The sequence below is a fragment of the Neolamprologus brichardi genome, chromosome 18 (genome assembly GCF_056152115.1).
Source record: "Neolamprologus brichardi isolate AB-2024 chromosome 18, ASM5615211v1, whole genome shotgun sequence".
Taxonomy (NCBI): domain Eukaryota; kingdom Metazoa; phylum Chordata; class Actinopteri; order Cichliformes; family Cichlidae; genus Neolamprologus; species Neolamprologus brichardi.
The window spans coordinates 25,040,649-25,064,820 of record NC_142121.1 but is presented as its reverse complement, the minus strand read 5'-3'; the positions used below and the strand labels follow the sequence as shown (position 1 = coordinate 25,064,820).

At 42.4% G+C, this 24,172-nt stretch overlaps 1 protein-coding gene across 1 annotated transcript in view; it reads left to right on the top strand.

Annotated features, from left to right (window-relative positions):
* Positions 1 to 24,172, top strand: part of LOC102776850 (receptor-type tyrosine-protein phosphatase S-like) — a 69,464-nt gene that overhangs the window by 24,581 nt on the left and 20,711 nt on the right. The window contains exons 5-16 of the mRNA XM_087831573.1: positions 2,697 to 2,885; positions 11,687 to 11,797; positions 16,076 to 16,090; positions 17,506 to 17,775; positions 18,170 to 18,549; positions 19,356 to 19,557; positions 20,430 to 20,566; positions 20,823 to 20,967; positions 22,985 to 23,302; positions 23,408 to 23,601; positions 23,744 to 23,770; positions 24,028 to 24,145. Of these exons, the coding sequence (XP_087687699.1) occupies positions 2,697 to 2,885; positions 11,687 to 11,797; positions 16,076 to 16,090; positions 17,506 to 17,775; positions 18,170 to 18,549; positions 19,356 to 19,557; positions 20,430 to 20,566; positions 20,823 to 20,967; positions 22,985 to 23,302; positions 23,408 to 23,601; positions 23,744 to 23,770; positions 24,028 to 24,145 (2,106 nt within the window). The remainder of the gene's footprint in view (positions 1 to 2,696; positions 2,886 to 11,686; positions 11,798 to 16,075; positions 16,091 to 17,505; positions 17,776 to 18,169; positions 18,550 to 19,355; positions 19,558 to 20,429; positions 20,567 to 20,822; positions 20,968 to 22,984; positions 23,303 to 23,407; positions 23,602 to 23,743; positions 23,771 to 24,027; positions 24,146 to 24,172) is intronic.

The following is a 24,172-nucleotide window of genomic DNA, read 5'->3' as shown; positions in this document are numbered from 1 at the left end:
TGCTCTAATTAACAGCCAGGGAGTCCATGTTGTGATAGCTGGCAGAGTGATAAAAAGACCATCTGAACCCTCTCAAGAGAGGGGTAGGATTCGGGGAGGGTAGAGGGGAGCAAATGTAGGCCTAGCATATTCCTCGCCTTTGGGAGCTCACCTTCTGACCTGCCCATCGATCTCCCTCTTCTCTTTCCTTTCTCTTCCTGTCTATTTCATCAGTGGCCATACCACTAGCTTCCATTCAGGTAGATCATTAGTATTGATCTGTCAAGGATGCTGAAGGGTTGGGGTGGGACGAGGATGGGTATTGTGGGGGGAGGGGGGGGTCTCAGAAGTGTTAGCGTGGTCCACTCTGCCCACTCCAGTCTCTGCTGTCTGATGGCTCCTGTCTTCACAAGGCCTAATTGTTGCACTAAACATCTTGATCATCAAGTTTTGATTCCTCTCTTGCTTTTTTGTGGCATTTCTCCACTTTCTCTTCTAAGGCGCAGCATCAGCAACAGCTTGACATTCCTATCTGACGAGGTCTCTCTAGCGCTGATGACTGTAGAAAGAGAGAAAGAGAGCGATAGATCCTATCTCAACTCAGCCTCTCATCCCCATCACAGAGTGTGTGGGAACAGATGGTATATGTCTGTCATGTGGTTAGGTAGCAGGGGGCCCGGAGGAGGAGTGGAGGAGAGGAAAAACACACAGACAGTTGACGTGGCCACAGTCTGCATCTTGGACTGCGTTCAGCTCCAGATATGTCTGTGATTCTGGGCTCAAGCAAAGCAAACTTTAGCAGGTTTTGTTTTGCCTGACAATCAAGATGTTCCGATGGGTTTGATTTATTAGCCAAGGAAATTGCCATCTCGTTGCTTCGCTGCTGCGGGAATGTGGAATATATAATTATAGTTCCAGGTATGGAGGAGGTGTCTGTGTGCATGTGTGAGAAAGAGAGAGTGGTTTAAAGGGTAAGGAGGAAAGGAAGCAGGAGGGCTGATGGATGCTTGATTACGTGTCTGGCCATCTGGACTGTTGTCACTGAGACTCTTAATCCCATTCACCAGAGAAAGTGTATGTGAACGTGTTTGTGTGTGTGTGTGTGTGTGCGAAATAGAAAGCAACTGCTTTTTTGTGTGCACACACTCATTTTCCTGGATATGTGCGATCGTGCCGCTCAACATTATTCGACACTTTGCAGAAATCTGTGAAGATGCTAATGAGAACATAGAAGCAAATATGTACACACAGCCAACACACAAACACACACACACATACTTGTGCTCAGCTCCTACAACGTAATAAGACATATCCAGACGCATTCAGACACATCCCAGATCGGCCTCTCTAATCGTTGGTACATTTTAACAATTACTGCTAACAAGTCCTTATTACCCCCAGTGCCCTGCCCCTCCTCTGATCCCAGCTTCTAATTGCCGCTGCTGTTTCTGAGCAGCTTTCTGCATAGTTATTAGACAGGAATCATTAAAACCACATAACACAGAACCACACCTTTGAAAACTCGTAGTTCATCGCCACTGCCACCAAACACCTGTAATTCTAGGTTAGTAATGTACTGCAAAGCCTGTGTGTGTGTATTTGTGTGTGTGTGCGTGTGTGTGTAGGCACTTAAGTAACTCCTGCTGACTGGGCGGTATGTTTATACTCTTCCAGAAATGGCCTGTCAAACACACAGAAAAATCCTAGCTGTGTTTCTGCCCGCCTGCTATATCACCTAATGACTAGCTAGCTGTAGGAATGAACACAAGACTTTGATCACCTAGGCTATAGTGGCTCTGCTGTCTTTGCTGATATCTTTGCTTCCATAAGCCTACTAATGTTTAAGCAGCTATGAGGGGGGGAGCTTTCACATCACTGCATGTGTGGGAAAGGAAGGACTGAATGCATGGCAGTAGAAGCTGACACACCAGTTATTTGTTTTAGAAAAACTGAGCCTTCACTGTCCTCATGAAATAAGTACACATACTGCACTTCGCCCCACTCTAACCCTGTACTTTGATTTACTCAGAATCAGAATCAGAATCAGAATACTTTATTAATCCCGAAGGAAATTAGGGTTACAGCAGGCAGCACGCTAATGGCGCATGCGCACTTACAAAGTCATGGACCTCAGAGGATGTCCTATGGTTTCTGGCACAGGGACTTTGGGACTTTGGCAGCAAATCCTTTGGGTGTTGTGGTGGTTGCCGGTGGGGCTTCAGTAGAATCGTGTTTTTCGGGCATACTTAAGGATTTCTGAGGAATTTGGAGACGTGGTTAGCACCACAGGCTCTTTGTCTTGTACCTTGGGTTGTTTAGGAAAAAAAATTTGCAACATGGTGGAGCGTCTTGCTAGGGGAGGCTGGTGCTCCTGTTGCTATGGGTTGATGTGATTGGTTAGCAACAGTGTTGAAGGGTGGTATGTGTGAAAACAGCATGCACATGTGTTGTCATGTTTCCTAGCACTGCGCTGCACTATATGGGGATGATCACTGTTCACGTCTTCCTGTTTGCCTCTAGCACTAATTAGCAGATCGTAGCATGCTTACATGCTAAACTAATGGTCACACAAGTCATTATATGTGCTAAATATACATGTTAGCTCCTGTTATCATATGTTACCAGCAGACATGCGCAAGTAGTGCAATTAGACATTTATATTTCATGTTTTAAATGCTGCACATTTCATACTCTTTTCTTTCTTTTGATGCTTTCAGAGGACCTGTTGCCATTTGGCTTCCCTAGTATAGACATGGGCCCTCAGTTGAAAGTGGTGGAGCGGACGAGGACGGCCACCATGCTGTGCGCTGCCAGCGGCATCCCGGACCCCGAGATCTCCTGGTTCAAAGACTTCCTGCCTGTCGACCCCAGCACCAGCCAGGGTCGCATCAAACAGCTCAGATCAGGTGAGACAGGTGACTGTTTGTATTTTCCACTAACGGAGCCAACAGTGCATTTACAGCTTTGCACTTTTTTGCGATCAGGTAAATCCCTGTTGCTCTAAATTTGGTGATTATTTTAATTATGATTGAGGGATTACATGCTGTTCTCTAAGTTTATCTCTCTCCTTTGGGGGTATAAAACCTTTTTAAAGCCAATTTCATAAAAAAGGATAATTGTGCCATTCTTAAGCCACGAAAAAAAATGTGCTGTTTATTAGCATTTGGGAGAACGGATTATAAAAAATATATATCACTTAAAAGGCAAAATTTGCTTTCCATTAAGTATCATAATTATAAGAAAAAAATAGCAGCATATAATTGTATAGTTATTTCAAGTATATTTCAAATGGGTTCAGAAATTTCACATAGAATGAAACTGTCTCCCTCAATTTATCCCAAAGCAACCACAATATCCACTTTTCTGATGTCAAATGTGTTTGGCGCTTCTTAAAATTAGGCATTTAACTGGTGATGCTTTTATTTTGACCCATCGCCTAATTGTGCGCGACATAGCTCAGTGTCCCAAAATGTGAAGGTAAGCTCCCTTTACCAGAGACACAAAAAGAGAGCAAAGACGATGTGTCTGCATACCAAAGAATCACATTGTGCGCTTAAGACAGTTTGTTCAGCTTTGTTTATGCTCTTCTGTATAGATGAGTACAGTGTCTCCAGGAGAAGGAAGAAACATTTTTTTCTCAGCCTTTCCCACTCAGCTGTCCTCAGGGGGAATGAAAGTGATGGTGAGGCGAAACCATTTTGTTGTTGTTTCATCCATATTCTCTGTGCTGCTCCGGCCTGCCAGCTCTGATACATCCCTCCTGTCAGCCAATATCCTTTACTGATCACCAGTGCCCTCCGTTAGCTGTGTGTTTGCATTTCCATTTGCCGAATTTATAATGTTTAAATACATTTACCATGTTGTCCCAAGCAACAAGTTACCTTTCTTAATGGCTTGTGATCCATGTCAAAGAAATTCTAATGAGAGCTCCTATACAGTGTTTTATATCACTGTTTAGGACTGGTTAACAGCAATAAAACAAACCATGCTTTAGGGCATGGGAAACATTCTGGAGTTACAGTCTCTTTGTTCCCTTGTGTGCTCTTACTATATTTGGACATTTGAAGAACACACAAGGAAATAAATACGTTTTACTCACAGCTTCAGGAAACCCAGCATCAGTAGATGTGGCCGGAGAAACAGGCTCTGGCAGGGACCGGGCATTGGCAGGTGTGGCGGAAATGCAGGCTCAAACTGCGGCTCTGCAGGGCACACAGCATCAGAGGGCTGGGGCTGCCAATTCCGGCATCAGGAACCACGCTTTCTCTTCTAGGGTGGAAGCGTGGTTTCTGATTCAGCTCGTCAAGAGCTGAATATGTGCAGCAGTAAAGAATATAAGCAGTGCTGACAACCCCATTTACCTATGTAACACGGAACAAAATTTTAAACAGACATGATTCTCAGAAAAAACCCAGGAGCTTGACAGTGTGGATACTTTACACAGACAACTGTAGTTAAACTGCAGAATTATACAGTTTCTTTGTATTTCAAATTTTAAGACAAGGCTTTTTAGTTGAAGACTAATTAGTAGGTCTGGCAGTTGTACTCCTCGTTTGGATACCATGTTTGGCTAAGACTGGACTGGAGTGGAACTGCAATAAACCACTGGACAAAGCCATAATGTCTGCCTAATCTTAGATGGCATGCACAACCAGCTAAGATGTGTTAGTACAACACGTTGATACACCTTGAATCCTGGAAAATAGAAGAATATTAACTAAAGATGAGTTTAGTTTCCTATAGGTAGTGAACCAGCTAGCAGGAAAGCTAATGATTGCAGCTTATTGAAAGATAAATAAATGCCGTGTTTAATCCAGCCAGTTTCGTTTCTTTTTTTTTCCTCGCTCATTCGTATTCTTCAAACACAGCTTATCGTCCAGTGCACGCTGCTCCAGCACCTGCAGAAATACACCGGCTGTTTCAAGTAGCCATAATTATGAGGAGAAACCCTAAATTGAGTTCTCTAAAGAAAAATAGGACTTTTAAACCTGCATATTCAGCAGAACAGTATTTTATTATTCACAATAAATTATATTCATTTCTTTTTATTCATTTTGGTCCCCTTGGTGCAATACCAAGTAAAGAGCCTCCCTTGGTCACGCACGCAGAGCAAAGGGATGGCAAAGGACGGCCACGACCACTACTGACTAGTCTGGCACATACAACCAGTGGGGAAGCCCATTAGAGGAGCTGCACACATACTCAGAGTCAGAGAGTTTGCAATTATCTTATGACCTTCATGAACAATAAAAAAACAACAAATGTTGTTATTTACTGTTTCCTTTTCACATGGTGTACTTCTACATGGCAGTGGGGATGTGTGTATAGATAGATAGATAGATAGATAGATAGATAGATAGATAGATAGATAGATAGATAGATAGATAGATAGATAGATAGATAGATAGATAGATAGATAGATAGATAGATAGATAGATAGATAGAATGAGTCAACCAAGTAAGAAGACTTAGAAGACATTTACGTCAAAGTAAAACAGGAAGCAACCAAAGTACCAATGCAAAACATGGAGGCAAGAAGACTCCCATTAAACATGAAAACAGAGACTGGGAGTACCAAGGGGCAAATGCATAAACACAAAAAGACAAAGTCGAGGAAGGAATAGATAATGAAACGCTGAAGCAACCGAACACAGTCAAAAAATAACAAACTCAAAATAGGACCTGAGGCTTAACACAAACAAATAATTCAAATTTAAGAACAGTAAGGCAGTCTAAACTGGTAGCCAAACCTCCCCAGAAATGAAACACCGAAAATCAAATAAAACAAAAAGAACTAATGCTGAAAATTACTAGAATGATAATGAAGTCAAGGTAGGAATCTAAAACTCCACCTAACAAAAATCAAAGTACCAAACGTACATGTATAGACTAAGAATTTGAACCTCAAAATCCACACAAAGCCTAGCACACAATAAGAGTGAGTGACCAGAAAACCATGACTATCACTGTTATTACATCAGAATGTGCAGAAATAAAAAATGACAAAACATCAGTATCTGTGCCACCTCGGTAATGGTGGCAGCTTATACCACACCTGATCATCACTGGCCATGCTTTTATTATTATTTTTTCTTTTAGTTGTCCTTTTTTTTTAACTAAACTATAACAACTGCTAAATTTTAGCCACCTAAAATTGTATATTTAGTTTTACTTGATCTGCTCTGAGACGTTTGCTCCCTGCTTGTGTGTCATGCAGACATGACAATGATTCAGTGGTACAGTATGTTAGGACACATATCACATCAATGAAACAGTAGGAAGACGAATGGCCTACTGAGATTCACCCCAGGCTTTAATAGGATTTGAAATCACCAAAACCATCACAAAGCCAAACAACAAAATGTGCTGTATAATGAACCGAACAGTGCAGCGAAATGACTTGGAGGAAATCAATTACACCTGAGCTGGGCAAGAAATGCGTTATGGATAAAACACTCCTTTAAGATTTGTTTAATGGAGGCACTTTCTGAGCAATGCTTCTGATTTAGTGGATAGCTGCCAGCTCTTATTGGACTGCAGCCAGGAATGTGTTTTGGGCCACAGTCATTCTGTTCTCTCTGTCTCTTTTCTTCTTCTGTTGGCTCTTGGAAATACTTTTATGACCCATATGGGTCAGGAAGAAAAATGAGATAGAGAAAGACTGCAGTCGAATCCCACAAAGGATGTCTCATCTTAGCCATTTCATAGCTCATAAGTATCCATCATGTGTGGGGGCTTATCACTGCAGATAACTGTCCACGGTGGCCTTTGACAGCCGTGAACTCTGTGTTTACCCACCTCAAATGCACACATACTCACCCCATCAGTCCTCGGTGACAGAAACATATGGGGTGGTATAGAGATGAACTTTTGCTGACATCTGTATGCCTCGATCAGGTATCTATCTTTTTTCCATGCCATCTGCTGCACCAGTTTATATGTGCATGAGGAGAACCTTGACAAGCTATCTGTCTGCCCCTGACATTTGGGACTTAGAGCTGGAAAGTTAACCTAAGCACTTAACAGCTTATGTAGACCCACACTCTTAACAGATGGCATTCAGTATGGACCCTGAGGTTGACTCCAGGATTACATATGCAGACCCCTCTTTGGTAAGGACTAAGACGTGATAAAGGTTAATGGTGTATGTCAGTTTATCTGTTGACGTCAATACAGAACACTTTTTTAAAGTGCATTTTTGCATGCACCAAACAAAATTGGTTATTCGTTTTTAACACCTATATAGGGTTGCGTCAAAGAGACCGACCCAAAATCGCGCATCATCGTGAAATGCTATTTTCACAGAGTTTATATTTGGTTGGCTGTTACTCAGCAGAATATTTCACAACCAGATTTTAAGAGAATTTGAAATTGGGACTTTAGCCAAAGTAAATCAATCATTTTTGGTAACAGTCTATTTCTAAGAAAAGAAAAATCTAAAAATGGTGAGCAGTACAAATCCTTTGACAGAACGTGCTTTCAGGCTGACAGAAAAAGTGGAACTTGTGACACGGATAAATCTGCAGACTGACAACTAGGAATCATTTCTGTCTCTGTGTACGAGAATAAAAACCAGAACTAAGTCAGAACCTGGAAATTTTGAGCTTTTGAACGATTCATTATCGATTTATTAAGTAACTGCTGCGTTAAACTATACCTAAATTGCTGCATAACACTTTGCTTTGAGGCTTTTCTGTTCATGTTTTAGTAAAATGTGAAATTAAAGAGCAGGTTGGTAATGGTTTGGAAACAACAGTTTCGGTTTTAAAAATTACCAGCAGTTTATTCGTAACTGTGTTGCGTTCGTAGTAACTGTCCTTTGTGTCGACGCTTGTTAACATGTGCCTCCGGTTAATTTAATGTCTCAACTTGTGGGAGACCGGAGCCCAAGTGATCTGTTTTACCTCAGTGTCCCATCAGAGCTATCAGATTAACAGTATCCGCTGTCATCTGATCAGCTGAGTCTCAGCCCACAGACATAATACACCATCCACGATTTCACAGTAGCTCAATTTACTTAAGTCACATCTCATTCTGGGCCTATCAGCATCCTTCAGACAGACTAACAAAACTGCTCTCTCTCCTCGTCTCTCTTCTTTTACTTTTTCGACCTTTTGCTTTGCTGTCCCACAAACCATCATCACGTCGTTTTGACGCCCGTTTTCTGTCTGCGCTATGTGCTTGTGTACATACGTTTTGACCTGCTGACCTTTCTATGTATATATTCAGACCCCCTGTCCACCCCAGTGTAATGTAATGTCATGTTTTACAGCAGTAGATTACAACTGGCAATTTCAAATTTTCGCTGCTCGTTAGCCACACGAGCTGCTTCCAGCTGTCGCACAAGTTCTCGTTTGCAGATCTAAACCTGTCCATTTCTACCTCTCCACCTCCTCGCCATCTTTCCTCCCACTGCTCCTTTCTTCCTCTGCTTTCTGGTTGAGAAGAAGGCTCTTCTTGTAGAGCGGATAATTTATTCCTGTTTGTTTCCCAACTCTGCCCTGAACCACAGGGAAATGAGAGATGGAAAATAGGGAGAAATAGGAGGGCACGAGCTGTTCTGCTGTCATGTAACTGCAGAAGACAGAAACAAATGGATGACAGCTTCAGCGAGCAGCGTCTCAGCTCACCTAACACGTTCCCTCCTTTAACCCTCTGAAATCACAGCATTCAAACTTCTTCATAAGCTGACCTGCAAGTGTGTCTGTGTATGTGTGCGTGTGCAAAATCTACGTATACTAAGACACACAAAATCTGTCTGTATGTGTGTACATAACCTTAAATATGAGGTTTTATTTTGGTGTAACAACCACTTTATTAAGTATACCCGTCCAACTGCCAGTTAATGCAAATATCTAATCAGCCAATCACATAGCAGCAACTCAGTGAATTTAAGCAGGTAGACGTGGTCAAGATGACCATGCTGAAGTTCAAACTGAGCATCACAATGGGGAAGAAAGTTGATATAAGTCACTTTGAACATGGTATGGTTGTTGGTGCTGATCCACTGGGATTTTCCCACACAGCTGTCTCTGGGGAGAATGGTACAAAAAAGAAAAAATATCCAGTGAGCAGCGGTTCAAATGCCTTGGTGATGTCAGAGTTGAAAGGAGAATGGCAAGGCTGCTTTGAGCTGAGAGGAAAGCAACAGTAACTCAAATAACCACTCATTCTTACCAAGCCATGCAGAAGAGCATCTCTGAAAGCTCTTCTGCTATTTATTCCTATCTTCATGGACAACAGAAGATTCTGCCTGCTGTGACAACGTTACGGTTGGGATTTAGTGTAAGGATCATGAAAACATGGATCCATCCTGCCTAGTATCAGTAATAATGGTGTAATGGGAAATGACTTTAGTATGAGTTCAGTGTATCCATCTTCTGATGGCTGTTTCCAGCAGGAAAACGTACCATGTCACAAAACTCAAATCACCTCATACTGGTTTCTTGAATATGACAATGAGTTCACTGTACTCAAGTGACCTCCACAGCCAATATGTCTAAAACCAGTAGAGCACCTTTGGGATGTGCAGCCAACAAAGCTGCAGCAATTGCGTGATGCTATCATGTCAATATGAACCAAAATCTCTCTTTCTTTTTTTTAAAATTAAATGTTGAATTTTACATTTTTTAAAATATTGAATTAAAGCACTTTATGCCAAATAAGGGTCCATTGAACCAATGTACCTAATGAAGCATCTATTTAGTGTATTCTTTCTAAATATTATTACTGTGCATTTTATTTTCTTTACCATTTTTAAGATATACCCATATAACAGATAATATTCAAAAGAACATTTGTACATAATGATGAATACAGTAAAAGGCATCAGTCAACCATCCAGCACTGGAGCAGATGGTTGAGGTATTTAACATGTGCCATCTTTTGGCTCGTATTGTCTGTCACTGCCGTGCACCTCTGCCTATTATATCAATGACAATGTCTATCTCTCGTGGAAGAGGTATTCCACATCTGCTGCTCTTCCCAAGGTGACCTCGGTTTTTCCCATTAAAGATCTTTTACAGAGTCTTTCCTTAAGGTCAGCTTACTTAAAGTGAAAAGAAAATGTCTATAAATAATTTGTTTCTGGTCCACATGAATTAATAAACCCACTAAATTTAGCAGCTCAAGAGTTACAACATACAACAATGACATGTGCAGTTATCTTCAGAGATGGCAAAAGTACACACATTTGTTCCTTAAGAAGAAGTGCTTGTGTTAAGAAATACTGATTCAGCTCACTTTAACCTCTGACTATAGAGCTGATGCATTAGTTATATGCTTTTCTTTGCCTCTTTCTTGTCTTTGTGTGATAAGCACTGGTGATAGATCGACCAACAGGATTATCTTTTATGTTATATGGTTTCCTCCTTTAGGTTTACATCACTTTTACAGGGTTACGGTAATAAAGTACTTGTACTCTGTTACTTCCCATGTGTGGTTATCTTTTAAAATTAAATAATATTTAGATTGAATGGTTGTGCATATTGGTGTAATGCACAGGGGTTATTTTCCTATGACTTCCTTTTAATATCAATATAAACGGAGGGATTGTTTTTAAGTATTTTGACTTTTATTTTTGTATTTCATCTTGTGTATTGTGTATAGAAAATAAAAATCTGTGCAGAGCAAAGCACAGTATATCTTGCTTTTCTCTAAATATCCCTGTGCTTCTCTTAAAAGCCAGATGCCTTTTATCAGTCTCACAGAAGATCTGATATAAAACACAGTGCTTTGTATGAGACTAAAACTTGCTCTTTTTGTGTTGCTGTTTATCTACACACTCCCGTATGTGTTTCCATCCTTTCTTTAAAAAGTGTGTGTGTGTGTGTGTGTGCCGTGTGCATTTAGATTTGTGTCACTTTCCACTCTGTGCAGTGCAGCAGAGAGTGATGCATGGTTTTGTGCCTCCTCCTCGGGCTCCGTGTCAAAGTCAGTTTCTGATGAGACGGATGTGACAGAGCAGACTGAAAGAGGGGGGGAAAAAAACAAAACCAGAGAAAGAACATCTCTGCTGGTAATTCAAAAGGCCGTTAGCTAAGAAACACAGCAATAAGAATAGTACCACGTGAAGCAAAAGAACACCTGACGAGTGCCTTGTGTAATTATAGCACGTTTAGGGAGACTAGGATAAAAACTGAGGAAGCGAAAGAGCCGAAGAGCATCGCTGGGTCGTTGCCCTGGGGTAAAGCTGTGTAGCTGCTGCCAGTTAACTGCAAAGATAGAAACAGGCTTTCTTCATTCAGCAGTGTGCCTGCTGCTGGAGAGGAATCACCAGCTAGTACAGAGGTATAAACTAAAGGCGCTTTAAGTGTCATCTAAGTTTGTAAAAAGTGAGTTTGAGACTTGTTTTTGACTTCCAAACTTTTCGAAAGGGAATTCTGAATTTTTGAATATGTTGCCGCTTCCTTTCACCCTTTCGGTAGCAGGATGGGAGACGGGGATGGTTAGAGGAGACGCAGTTCTTTGTGGAAAATCCAACTCCTGATACAGAGAGAGTGTTGTGCGGACCATTCATTTCTGCCTTGCAGAAATAAGAACTGAGCTGACTTTATTGGATGTTGAAGCAACAGACAAAGAGATACCTCAGGGTCAAACTATAGCAGATATTGCAGGATGAAAAGGAGAAGATGCAAAAGGATGGCGGACAGTGGCAGAAGCGTTTTCTGCAAACATGTTTATCTGGGGTTTTTTTTTTCTCTTGCAGGAGCGTTACAGATTGAGAACAGCGAGGAAACAGACCAAGGGAAGTACGAGTGTGTGGCCACCAACTCCCAAGGCGTGCGCTACTCGTCTCCCGCCAACTTATACGTGCGAGGTAGGACCTGAAACGCAGAACACACATGCACGTACACGCACGAACAAGACACAGACACCGAAAAATCACTGTGACGAAGGTGCCTTAGGTATTACTAGTAAAACTACCTCTTCTGTATTACTGTGCTCTTTAACAAGTATTACTAACCCATCCATTGTCTACAATATATGTTGACTCTGTTGTTTGGTATTTCTCACAACCACCTTTAACAAGTCCACCTTAAACCTTGGTGCGAGCTCCGACAGTTGAATCAAAGCGAGGATAAAGTGGGGACCACACCTTGGTTTAACTGCATGGAAACATCACTGATCTGTCTGCTAAAGTGGTTTCTGTACTAGAGGCAGATTAATTGGTTGAGAGATTTGAACAAAATTGGGAGTGAGAGTCAAGATGTAATTTTGGCTTTACAGTGTTTCACATTAATGGGATCACTGTGGACCCCACATGCTTAAATAAATCTGTGGGTGCTGTTGTAACATTGGCTCATGGCTCAAAGGCCACAACCAATGTCCAGTATTGCAAGTTCTAGTTTCTATTTTACGTGGGATAACAGAGAAGCGTGAATGCAGTTTGACTGGAGCGTGCATGTGTGTGTGTGCGTGTGTGTGTGTGTGCGCGTGTGTGTGTGTGTGTGTGTGTGTGTGGTGCAGTGAAGCGAGTGGCTTTGCGCTGGCCGTTTTTATTCTCTCTGTGTTTCCCCGTTCTCTCTCTCCCCTCTCACGTCATTGTGTTCTGCATCAACCCCCTTCCATCCCTCAGAGCTTCGAGAAGGTTGGTGCGCTCTTTCTTTTCTTTTGTTACTCCTTTGTTTCAGAAAGCTTCACTTATTGAAACAGAGGGAAACAAAAAAAGACGACAAAAAAAAAAAAACAACAGTATGAGTTAAAGGACAGCGGAGTAGATTTGAAGTGAAATGATTCAAACCTGTATCCAAAATGATGAGAGTAAAGCTGCTGCGATGATGAAGTGGTCTGCCTACGCAGCAGAGTGCATTGACTGCATTGTGAGGCCTTGTGTGCAGAACCCTTGGTATTGCCTTCACTCCCCGATCAATGTTTTCTGCATGGTATGATCTTGTTGTCATGGAGACCCAAGAATTGGAAGATTAAAAAGAGGCAATGTTTGCATGGAAGGAGTGAGAGAGAAAGAGAAAGGAGCACCGCTTGCATGTGTGTTGACTGACGGACTGACACCAGAGCATGGCACAGTGTGTTATCACGCTTATTGATATGCTCAGATTGTGATCTGATTGAACTTGCTGTCTTGTCATGTCTTGCTACTGTTTTTTTCTTGTTTTGTTTTTGTTTTTAATTCTTTTCCCCTTTGTACCATCTTGTTTGGCGGTTTGTCCTTGTTCCCATGTCATCACATCTGCTCCAGTGCTGCACTTGTTGAGTGGAAGTCTTGCACTTGCTTGTGTATGCCCCTTTGTTCTGCAGTTTTACGTTCGGTTTGTCAGACGAGAATCACTCCCTGGAATAAATTCATGACGCAAACTCAAAATGGCAAGAGGACAGTCACGTGACTGATGATGGACACTAGTGTTGAAACTAACATTAACGTTGGCTAAATTATCCGGAACCACTGCACTACAGTTCAGAATACACGTGTTACGATGGAGCATCATAGACTGTACATAAAAGATGGACTGTGAGCAACAATTGTTTGTTTGCTTTATTTTTTTTCTTTGGAGCCAGAAGTTACCATGTTTAGATGAAAAGGTGGATGCGCATTAGCAAGACCGAATAGCAAGATGCGTCCACAGAGATGCATCTCTTTAGGATACTGTGTTAACCATTCAGAAAGCCCTTTTATTTGTCAGACAATTGCATTAATATCATGTCCATAAGCCATAACATTAGAGACACTTCAAGACAGCTAGCCACAGAGCCTCCTGTGCTGGCACACATGTCTGTCTGCCCCACTCCTAATAATACACGGGCTGTAGAGCAGAAATTTAATTTTTATTTCTACTCTGAAGCTGAGCATTTTTACTCAGTGTAGGATACAGTGGCTGACTCTCTTTTGGAGTCGTCCTCAAGTAGCCATTTGAAGAGCTGAGCTTTTTGCCCCTTCTGTGGCTTTTTTTTTTAAACCCAGCATTGCTGCTTGTGTTACATACTCAAGCACAATATGAAAAATACGATGCCTTGCTTTAGACATTATAGAATACTTAAATTAGCTACACCTCAACCAAGTTCATTTGATTTGTATTTTCCACAGCTATGAGACAAAAGAAATAAAGTTTATAAAACTGTATAAAATAAGCAGTAGTACTTTTCAGTACAGTTCTAGTAGTACCTTTTTGCTTTACTTTTTATTTTTACTTTTAAGCAGGTTTTGTTTATTTGTTTATTTTTTTCCCTTTTCCACCTGTGTGCTTTATACATATTCATACTAATGCTGCACATTTTCTACAGGTAGCCTCTGAAGGTTTATTATACAGTAATAAGTAAAATAAGCTCTCTTTAATGGACTGTTATACAGTCTAGGCCATGTCTTACGTTGCTCGACTGTTTCCATCCCCACCAAACACTGTGATACGTCTCTATTGACTGACATTTGAAATTAATTATATCCATTCTCAATCTTAGATATTGAGAGGGGTATTAATGATTCTCTCTTATTACAGTGGTTAATAAAAGCTGTGTCCTTGAGACAGACAAGATGGTGTTGAGTAAATGTCAGCTATATAGCGATGCTGAGATTCAGCAGTAATCCTTATGGCTGTGCCAAGGTCTCCCCAGCCCGTAGCCTCCAGACTCCCTGCAGAGAACAGGACTAATGATAGCTCCACTAATAAAGAGCGAAGCTCCTGGCTCGTACAAACTGTATAGAAAATGGTGGGGAATCATGCGTCCTGGCTCGATTAACTTTAAGCTAGAGGCTCTGTGAGCACGAAAAGGATTATCCCTTGTTATGAGCTCACTTTATTGTAAAGTACTCACCTTTGGCTCCCCGGTGGATTCTTCAGTCGTCGTCTGTGTTCTCGACCGGTATTTTTAGAACTACTCCACCGCTTGATGTAGGAGATTACCGAACAATCATCTTGAGTCTTTACTTTCATCCTTAAACTTAAAGCATTATCAAATTAGCCCACATGCTTACATCGACATCTTTTATTTATTCTTGCTGTGTTGACAGATACATGCCCGTGTAGCTTAAACTGACGTTTTGGTCCTGCTGCATTGCACCTGCTTTGTCTTGTGCATGGAGCTGTCATGGATGCAGTCTGTGTGCGTGTCTCTCCAGCATGCTCAGATGAGGAGATGCCTGCCCAATCATGTCTGTTTTCTAACAGATCTACCTGTTTTTGTCTCTTTGTCTCTTTCTTGTCTTTAACTTCTGTATCCAATTCTGGGTATATTTTTAAGTTTGATTTATTTATTTTTTTTATTGCTTTGGTTTGTTTTTCCAAGTTGCTTTGAACTTTGTTATTCGTGAAATGACCACAACTATTTACTTTTTTTTAATTTCTTGAAATCATGCAAAAATGTTAACTTCTATCCAATTGTCTCTAGATGCTTTGAGTAGGGGGGATGTGGCCCATGAAGATTCCCAGTAATGATGTTACTCATTAAGGAGTGGAGGTTATGCAGCAAATTTATCAATATTTATGTATTCATTCAAGTATTTAATTTGACATTTTCTTTCATATAGCGTTAGATTTATTGCTGGATTTGCAAGTAATTGAGAAAAAAAAGACTAGACTCTTATTGTTTTGCTACTGTAGGGTTATCTTCTTTTATTCGTAATCTTTTTTAAACTGTCTATTTTTAGGGCTTGTGTTGTTTATCGCACATATAAGCTTTCTAGTTTTGAGTTTAGTTTCAACAATGTTTCTGCTCTTTGTCTGCCTTCCCTTTCATTCTCTCCTTTCATCCAGAGATGTTTGTCCGTTACTCTTTTTGTCTCTTTCTGTTTCCTGTGTTTTTGACCCACGGGTATCCTCTTCTTCTCTGTTCTTTCAACATCCGTTCTCTTCAAGCCCTTTTCTCTCTCTCTCTCTCTCTCTCTCTCTCCCTCTCTCCCTCTTCTCTTACTTTTGAAGCACCTTCTTTCTGAATGGGCCTGACTCTGGTATACAGCCGTGTTTTAAAATAGATCCATGTGTTTTCTTCTTCCTCGCTCCTCTTTTCTTCCCCCTTTTCCCTCCTTCCCCACGAACCCTCTTCTAATCCTCTCTCCCCTGTCTTTTCCCCTCCTTTCCCACCCCCTCCTTTTTTCTCTTCTCCTTCTTCTTCTTCTTCTGCATTCTGTCTGCACCCTGATGTGTAGGAGCGACAGACACATGTACATAAGTTTATTAACTTATAAACATGCACATACTACCTCACATATCTCTCTTTTTGCTCGCACTCGTTCTTTCCCGTTCTGCCTCGTTCTCTCATGCTGTCTTGGTGTTCTTTACTTAAATGTGTCCGATGATCACTTTGTAAATGCCACAACACCTTTTTAGAACCCTTGATCCACTCCTGTCCACATTTCCTATTCATTTGACTACACACTGTATCAGTTTTGAATCCTATGTATTGTACAGTATGTTGTTGTACAATGTGGCTGTCCTTTGCTACATTGCGTTTCATTGTCTGGAAGAGAAGCAGAGCTGCCTCTCTCTCTCTCTCTCTCTCCCTCTCTCTCTCTCCCTCTCGCTCTTTTTCTTTGTCTCTCTGTCTCTTTCTTTTCTGTCCTTCGATCTGTCCCTCCCGTGTCTCTGCTCTTATCTTGCTTCTCTCTGTCCCCCCTCTCAGTCCACAGTTCTTCGTTCTCTTCTTTGTGTTTCTCCACCATTTTATCCCTCTTGAGTCGCCCAGGCATGCAAGTGACCTATGAGTTCAGTCTCTCGATGCATCTCTCCCCTAATGTGTAGTCAACCGAGCTCTGACAGATGCAGTATTGGATATAACTTGCCACTTTGCTTGTTCTTCTCATGGGCACACAAATAGCAGGCAGGGCCTATTGATTGGCCCCCATGATGCATATACTCTCTAAAAGGAGCCCATCTACTGCACAGGCACCTCAAGGCACGGCAATCTGAATGAAGAAAAGTTTTTTCCCTCATAAGTTACTGCTAAAGTTTAGCCTGCTTAGTCACTGCTTCGAGGTGGTGTTTTATTAATAATTCTGCATAAATTTGCTTCCTGCATAAATTGATAACCCGTAAAAAAAAAAAAAACCCCCGCTGTTGTCGTTTTTTGGGTTTTGGTTTTTTACGAAAGAGAAACTGACTATAGGTGTCATGTCCTGGATGAAATGATACTCAAGAGTTTGTCACTTTATTATTTTGAGAAGGCAGCTCACTCTGAGTGGTTGAGCTCAGCACAAGATTTGTGTCTTTTTGTTGGATTCATCAGTGCCATAAAGTAATTGGGACTAAACTTGAAATATCCCTATGTAATTTTCTGTAAAAACCCTGAAGTTCATTCTCCCCCTTCCTGTTACCTCTCCTCTCCTTCTCTCTCTCTCTTTCTTTTTTATCTTTCTCGCCCTCTCTCTCTTTCTCTCTCTCAATCTCTATCTCGCTCTCTGCCTCGCTCTTTTTCTTCTCATTCTCTCCCCCCTTTACTCCCTTGCCCCCTCCTCCTTCTTTCTCTCCACCTTTCTCCTTCTCACTCCCTTCCCCGCTTTTCTCCTTCCCTTTCCTTAACCCCTCTCCCCCACCCCCGTCCCACTTCCTTTCTCCCCTCCCGACTCTCCTCCTTTCCCAGTGCGCCGCGTGCCCCCTCGTTTCTCCATCCTCCCTTCCAACCACGAGATCATGCCAGGAGGGAGCATCAACATCACCTGCGTGGCCGTGGGTTCACCCATGCCTTATGTCAAGTGGATGCTGGGTAACGAGGACCTGACTCCCGAGGATGAAATGCCGATTGGACGGAACGTGCTGGAGCTCAATAGTGTCCGCGAGTCTGCAAACTACACCTGTGTGGCAATGAGTAGCCTGGGTATCATTGAGGCCAGCGCTCAGGTCTTAGTGAAGAGTAAGGGCCCCGGCAACCTTTAGATGCCTAAGAATGTTTTTAATTTTAGCCTGAGAAAGTAGAAAAGTTCAGCTGTCTTCTCATATGTACTCAGCAGGGTTCTGGCATCCCTTGTCAGTGCAGCAATTTAAATAGTATATCGTAGCATCCTTAATTTATTAATCAGTGTATTTCAGGTTAAATGTTACTGTCACTGGACACTACAAGTACCACTAAAGAAATGCAGTTTAGCAGGTTGAATCCAAATGTAATATATGTTAAACAAAGCAACATTTATACTGTAAAAGAATCAAGTATTTCCACTAAATATAAAACGTAATTTCAACACTGAGACCAAGAGAGTATTTTTCTTTTTTCAAACATTTAAATCACCTGCTGCCACTCTAATCCCCAGCTTTACCAAAGCCTCCCGGCACACCCATTGTCACCGAGACCACAGCCACCAGTGTGACCATCACATGGGACTCTGGCAACCCCGACCCCGTCTCCTACTACATCATTCAGTACCGAGCCAAAGGGCCCGACAGCAAGTATGAGACAGTGGACAGCATCACCACCACCCGCTACAGCATCGGGGGGCTCTACCCCAACACAGAGTACGAAATCAGAGTTTCAGCCTATAATACCATCGGCCAGGGGCCCCCGTCCGCTCGCGTGGAGGCTCGTACGGGAGAGCAAGCCCCCGCCAGCCCGCCGCGAAACGTCCAAGCTCACATTATCTCTGAGAACACTGTGATGGTCCGCTGGGAAGAACCGGAAGAGCCTAATGGACAGGTGAGATGAGGATTGGAACAGCCCTGTTTGATCTGTTATCAGTAGAGGAAAACACACATTTTTACATTTTCTTTTATCTGTTGGCATGCTTCTCCCGCTGTCAACCTGAAAAATGTTCTCAAAAGGGTGGTGAATGCCTGCACCGAGACCTCAGATACCCAGCAGAAAAAGTCCTTCATTTTTGTGCTTGTTTGTGTACTGTAACAGAGAGGACAGACCGATGGACAGAGAGACAGATAGATAGATAGATAGATAGATAGATAGATAGATAGATAGATCCAGAGCCATCCTCCAGAGGCCTGTTTTTCAAGCCTACCAACCTGCACCGTAGGTCCATAAAAGTACAAGAAACTGAGTGCATATGAGGATTATGGATATTAAAGAGTAATAACAGGAGAGCCATACTTTGTACTGCCCATAAACTAATCCCACAGACGAGGAATATCGTGATCACATTTTAAATGCTACAATCTGATGGCATCCACAGTATTATTTATTTATTTTATTGAAGCTTTATCAGGACGAAATGTAAAACTGCACCTTATGACAGTGACCTCTAGGAAACAGTAATCTGTTGGACCATCTGGCCTGAAGTCACAATAATTCAGACATGATGACCTTGGCTGCCGTAAATTCTTGTTGTGTTAAAAGATGGCATTATGGATTACCCCGGTTGTAGGACAGTGGGATTAGGTGAAAGTCACGTAATGCATCCCAGTCCCAGATGACCTTAAAATCCAGTCCCAATCAAAACAAAAGTGTCCGCACGTTTCACTGGGTGGCTTTCCTTTTGCTATGTTTTGTAGGTGAAAGGCTATCGTGTGTACTACACCATGGATCCGTCCCGGCCTATAAACGAGTGGCAGATTCATAACGTCCAGGATAGTGTGCTCACTACCATTCAGAACCTGGTAACCTCAGAGACCTACACCATCCAGGTCCTCGCCTTCACCTCCGTTGGGGACGGACCCTTCTCAGACCCCGTCCACGTTAAAGTCTTGCGTGGAGGTTAGTGCGCGACCGTGCATCGACATAATCATCGGTAGATGTTCGTGAAAGAGAATAAATTTAGCCTACATGCTAGTGCATAGATAACGGCTAAGTAGCCATTTGCATTTACTTATGTGTGGATGAGTAATGGTTATTTTTTCAGATGAGCATGTGCAGCAGAGCACAAATGAGTAAGTACTCGTGATTATGTGCAAGTATACAAACCGCTCAGGAGCTTATTCGAGGAGCTTATGTAAAGTTTGAGTAGCAAGCCACTGTGAAAGTTTGACCTGTCAGAACATATGACTTCTTCAAAGTGAATAAATTCTACCAGCCGGGACCGAAGTGTGGAGATTTATGTGAAGGAAACAGGGATTAACAGCGAGAAATATCCCTCATGCCCCGGTGCTGATTGTGTCACCGTGACAGCTCCTGAGAAGCTGCTAGGTTTATATGATGGGAGGTGAAAAGAGATGACAAAATAAAAAAAAAAGTGCGACGGTATTACTGGTTAAATTTCTGCGGCACTTTTAGTCTCTTAACAGTTTCTACCACATAAAGAAATGAAAGTATATGTAAGAATGTGATTTATGATGAGATGTTTAAGGGTTAGTACTTCAATGATTAGTAATTAGGTTGGGTTTAAGTACATTTTTTAAAACCTTTGTCTAAATTGAAGTATTTCTAGCACAATTAGCAATAATAATGATGAATACATTATCAAAAAAATATTCATTGCATTTGAATGACATTTACTATTTCCCGTTCTTATCTTAATGAAACAGAGTTAAACATATAATAAATAATCTTTATGAATAGTGCAAAGCCAAGTATTAGTACTGCTGTAAGCCAAGGTCTTATTTGAGTGTGTTTTGTCCTGTTCCCTGCAGTCCCTGGCCAGCCAAGCAAGTTTAAAGTGGGTAAAGTGACAGATACGAGCATAGAGCTGACCTGGGAGCCTGTCCACAACAAAGAGAAAATCGTCAACTATGAGCTCCTCTACAAACCTGTCAAGTTTGGCAGCTTGGTAAGACCTCTTAGTCTTTTTTTTAATAAATCCATCTGCTGAGTGGATTTCTTATCAAGACAAAGGCTTGAAAGGGAGATAAAAGAAGATTTTTTAAAAGATTAACCCCAAAGTCCTGCAACCTTGTGTCTAGTGGTCGCACTCTCGGCCAACTTCTCTTCTCCAGCTCTCCTCTAATGTCTCTCTTTTTACTCTTCTCATCTCCCCCCCTCCCTCATCGTCGCACCTCTCTGCTCCCCTCTCTTCTCTCTCACAGGAGAAGCTGACCTTCGGGCCCAGGAATTCTTACACTGTGGAGGGTCTCAAAGCGAACACTGAGTACTCCTTCTCCCTGGCTGCCATCTCAAGCAAAGGCATCGGCGCTTTCACTAATGAACTGGTGCAGAGGACATCACAAGCCAGTACGTCTCGACTGAGCCGGATTCACACAGTGTTCCTGCACACACCAACGCATATCCCACAAATTCAAATTCTATTGTGTTTATTTATTTATTTATTTAATGTATTGTGCCGCGAATATCTTGGAAACATTTTGTCCTCCAGACGCTCTCACACACAGCTCATAGCGGTACATTTCCCTCAGCTCCCGGCCTGGTAAAACCTGGAAGCCGTCTCTGCATCTCTCCATGCGTCTCGTTTATCAACCCATACGTCCAGCCCCACCCCCTCCTCCAACCCATCCATCTCTGTTTGACCGTGCCTTTCTTCCTCCCCTCAGCCTCTCTCTTTCTCGCACAGCCAAAACATCATGACAGATGGAGATGGAGCACCGATTAATGTTTCACTCTTCCTTTCCTTTGCCCTCTTTTCACTCTTTCCACTCTATCAGTGTCTAATGTCTTTGAAAGGGTGCAACTGTCTGCCACTTATTGGCTAGCAGCCAGTGGTCAGGAGCATTAAAGGATGGCGGGTAGCCTGCTATGTTGACAGGTAAGTGCTGGCCAGTCTGTATTTTACCCACACTGAGCTTAGATTCTCTCCCTTGTCTCCTTTTCTCTGATTTCTTTTTTCTATTTTTGTGCAATCACCCTTAGCCAATAAGAGTTAAATGAGTTCCACCATTTTGTTCTGACACCAAGTTATTTCATATCTGCTCTCAAGAAAGGATAACAGAAAAATGGTACAAGGAAAAGAATTTATAAAGTCGATATGAAAAGCCCCGCAGTTCACCGCGCCATTTTCCTTTAAGTGGTAAGTACTTGCAGTCACCCATCAGACTGCGTTTAGTGGGGTTCTCTTCTCTCTTTACCCCCAAACGGAAAGAGTAACCAAGGTTGTGTACCAGAGGATGTTGGGGGGGGGGGGGGGGTGATATTCGGAAAAAGGGAAGGTGCTAGATAAGCAGACTATTTCATGCAGCAGAATTCATTTCCCAGGGAGGTTATGTGTGCTTTCTTATCGCCAAGCTTTGGTGCACATCTAGATTGTCCCCCGAGGCCAACAGAACAGTGGCTGTATGGCTGAGTGGATAGATACTTGAACCTGTCAGCTATGACTATTACACTCCCACACACACACGCACAAGCCTGGACCTCGGACATGCCCGCCTTTGTTTGTGTGTGTGTGTCTTACTTAAATGACATTATATTGGTTGAGCTATATCTTTGATTCGTAAATCTGTGGTGTCTTTTCGTGATTCATGTCTCATGTCTGTAACAGTAAATATCCAAGCCTCTTTCTGATTCAGTGTCTGCAATTCATCATTCTAGCTTGACTTTCAATTTCCTGTCTTAGCTCCTTTTTTCCCCTCCGGGATCTCAGATTTTGTTTTGTGTTTTTTTTTTCTTTTGTTTTTTTCTCCTTTACCTGCCTCCTAAATCCTTTCAACACCGTATGAGATCTGGTTTAGTGTTTTTTTCATTTATCTCCTGCTGCGATGTGTAAGACCTTTCTCTAGTCAGCCACAGTGAAAAATCTCACACCACCCTACCGTCTTGAGGACTCGAGGATTAGCCGGCTGGTCATGTGAAATGTATACATGTGTCTGTGCTCTCGTGCAGCTAGCTGTGCATCCCCAGTTTTTTGAAAGAAAACAGACATTTATCTGTTTTTCATTCATAAATCTCGAGCCTTTTGTGGCACTACCTATAGCCAGAGGATAAGATATAATCATTGACTGCTGGATGCACATTCTCCTTGGGTATAATTAAGTTGTCCACTTATGGTCGATACTCTTGTCTCTGGTTTATTTCATTAGGCTCTTAGGCTAACATTATGCTTTTACATTATGTGGTTGCTCCTCCTTTTTTGCCCAATTCAAGTTTGTCCCAGTGTTATCTCTTTCAGTTCAGTTTACCTTAGTTTCTCATTGTTTCCTTTTTTATCCTTATCTCCTGTCCTTTTGCTTGTATTTTCCCTTCTCCCGTCATCTCTCCTAAACTCTTTGCCAATTGCCCTGCTTGCCCTTTGTCCAATCAGAGCCCTCAGCCGCACCAGAGGGTGTGTCCTGCGAGAGTGCCAGCTCCACCTCGCTGAGAGTAAGTTGGAGGCCTCCTCCAATGGAGGGCCAGAATGGCGAGTTGGCAGGTTATGAGCTGAGATACCAGAAAGTTTCTGGGGCAGGAGGTGGAGGTCTGGGTCTGGAGGTGAAAGACCTTCCTATCCCGGCCCAGCAGGGGCAAACAGTGGTAGAGGGGCTGGAGAAATGGAGTTGGTACAACATCACTATTGCAGCCTCCACCGCAGAGGGGACTGGACCCAGCAGCCCTGCTGTGCTCTGCAGAACAGACGAGGACGGTGAGCGTGAGCGCCGCAGATCAGACCTAAACGTTATTGACTGCTAAGTTGATTATTTACTGGCTAGACCTTTGGTCACTTAATTAATTCCACACGTGTGCTCAGTTCCCAGCGCAGCCCCTCGTCAGGTGGATGTCCAGCCGCTGAACTCCTCGGCTCTCCGAGTCACGTGGCGCCCAGTGTTGCCACGGTTACGGCAAGGCCAGATCCGTGGCTACCAGGTGCATTTCAGCCAGGCAGAGAGCGGTGAATCACGCAACCTTCCCCGGATCAAAGACCTCTTATTGGACGAGTCTCAGGTGACAGCATAGCTAAATATATAAATGATTAAATGGTGTTCATTTGTTATATTCATCCTTCCTTTCTCCTCCGCTCCTTTGACTCACTCCTTCTCTCATCCGTCTCGGCTGCCTGTGGGGTGTGTCTCGTCTGTGGGATAAGATGGAGGAGGATGACGCGACTCAATATGTGAGTGCAGACTACCCGTCCTCTTCTCATTATAAATGAACCAATTATTAATGCATACAGCGCTATGCTGCTAATAGACCACAGATTTAATTATCAACTCTTATGTAAGTTTTCTTCTTCTTTTTTTTTTTTTTGCTGATGCACAGTTCTTCCCCCAAAAAGGGGAATAAATCAATAAATAGTGTCTTTTTTTTTCTAAGATTGAAAGGAGTGAGTTTGCAGTATTTGATGGTGGTATTTTGTGTTTTCTCCCACAGGAGCTGATTTTAGGAGATCTGAAAGCAGAGACTTTGTACTCTGTCTCTGTGGCAGCATACACCACCAAAGGGGATGGAGCACACAGCAAAGCCAAGCTGGTGCAGACCCCGGGGATTGGTAAGCATATGTCAAGTATACATTTCA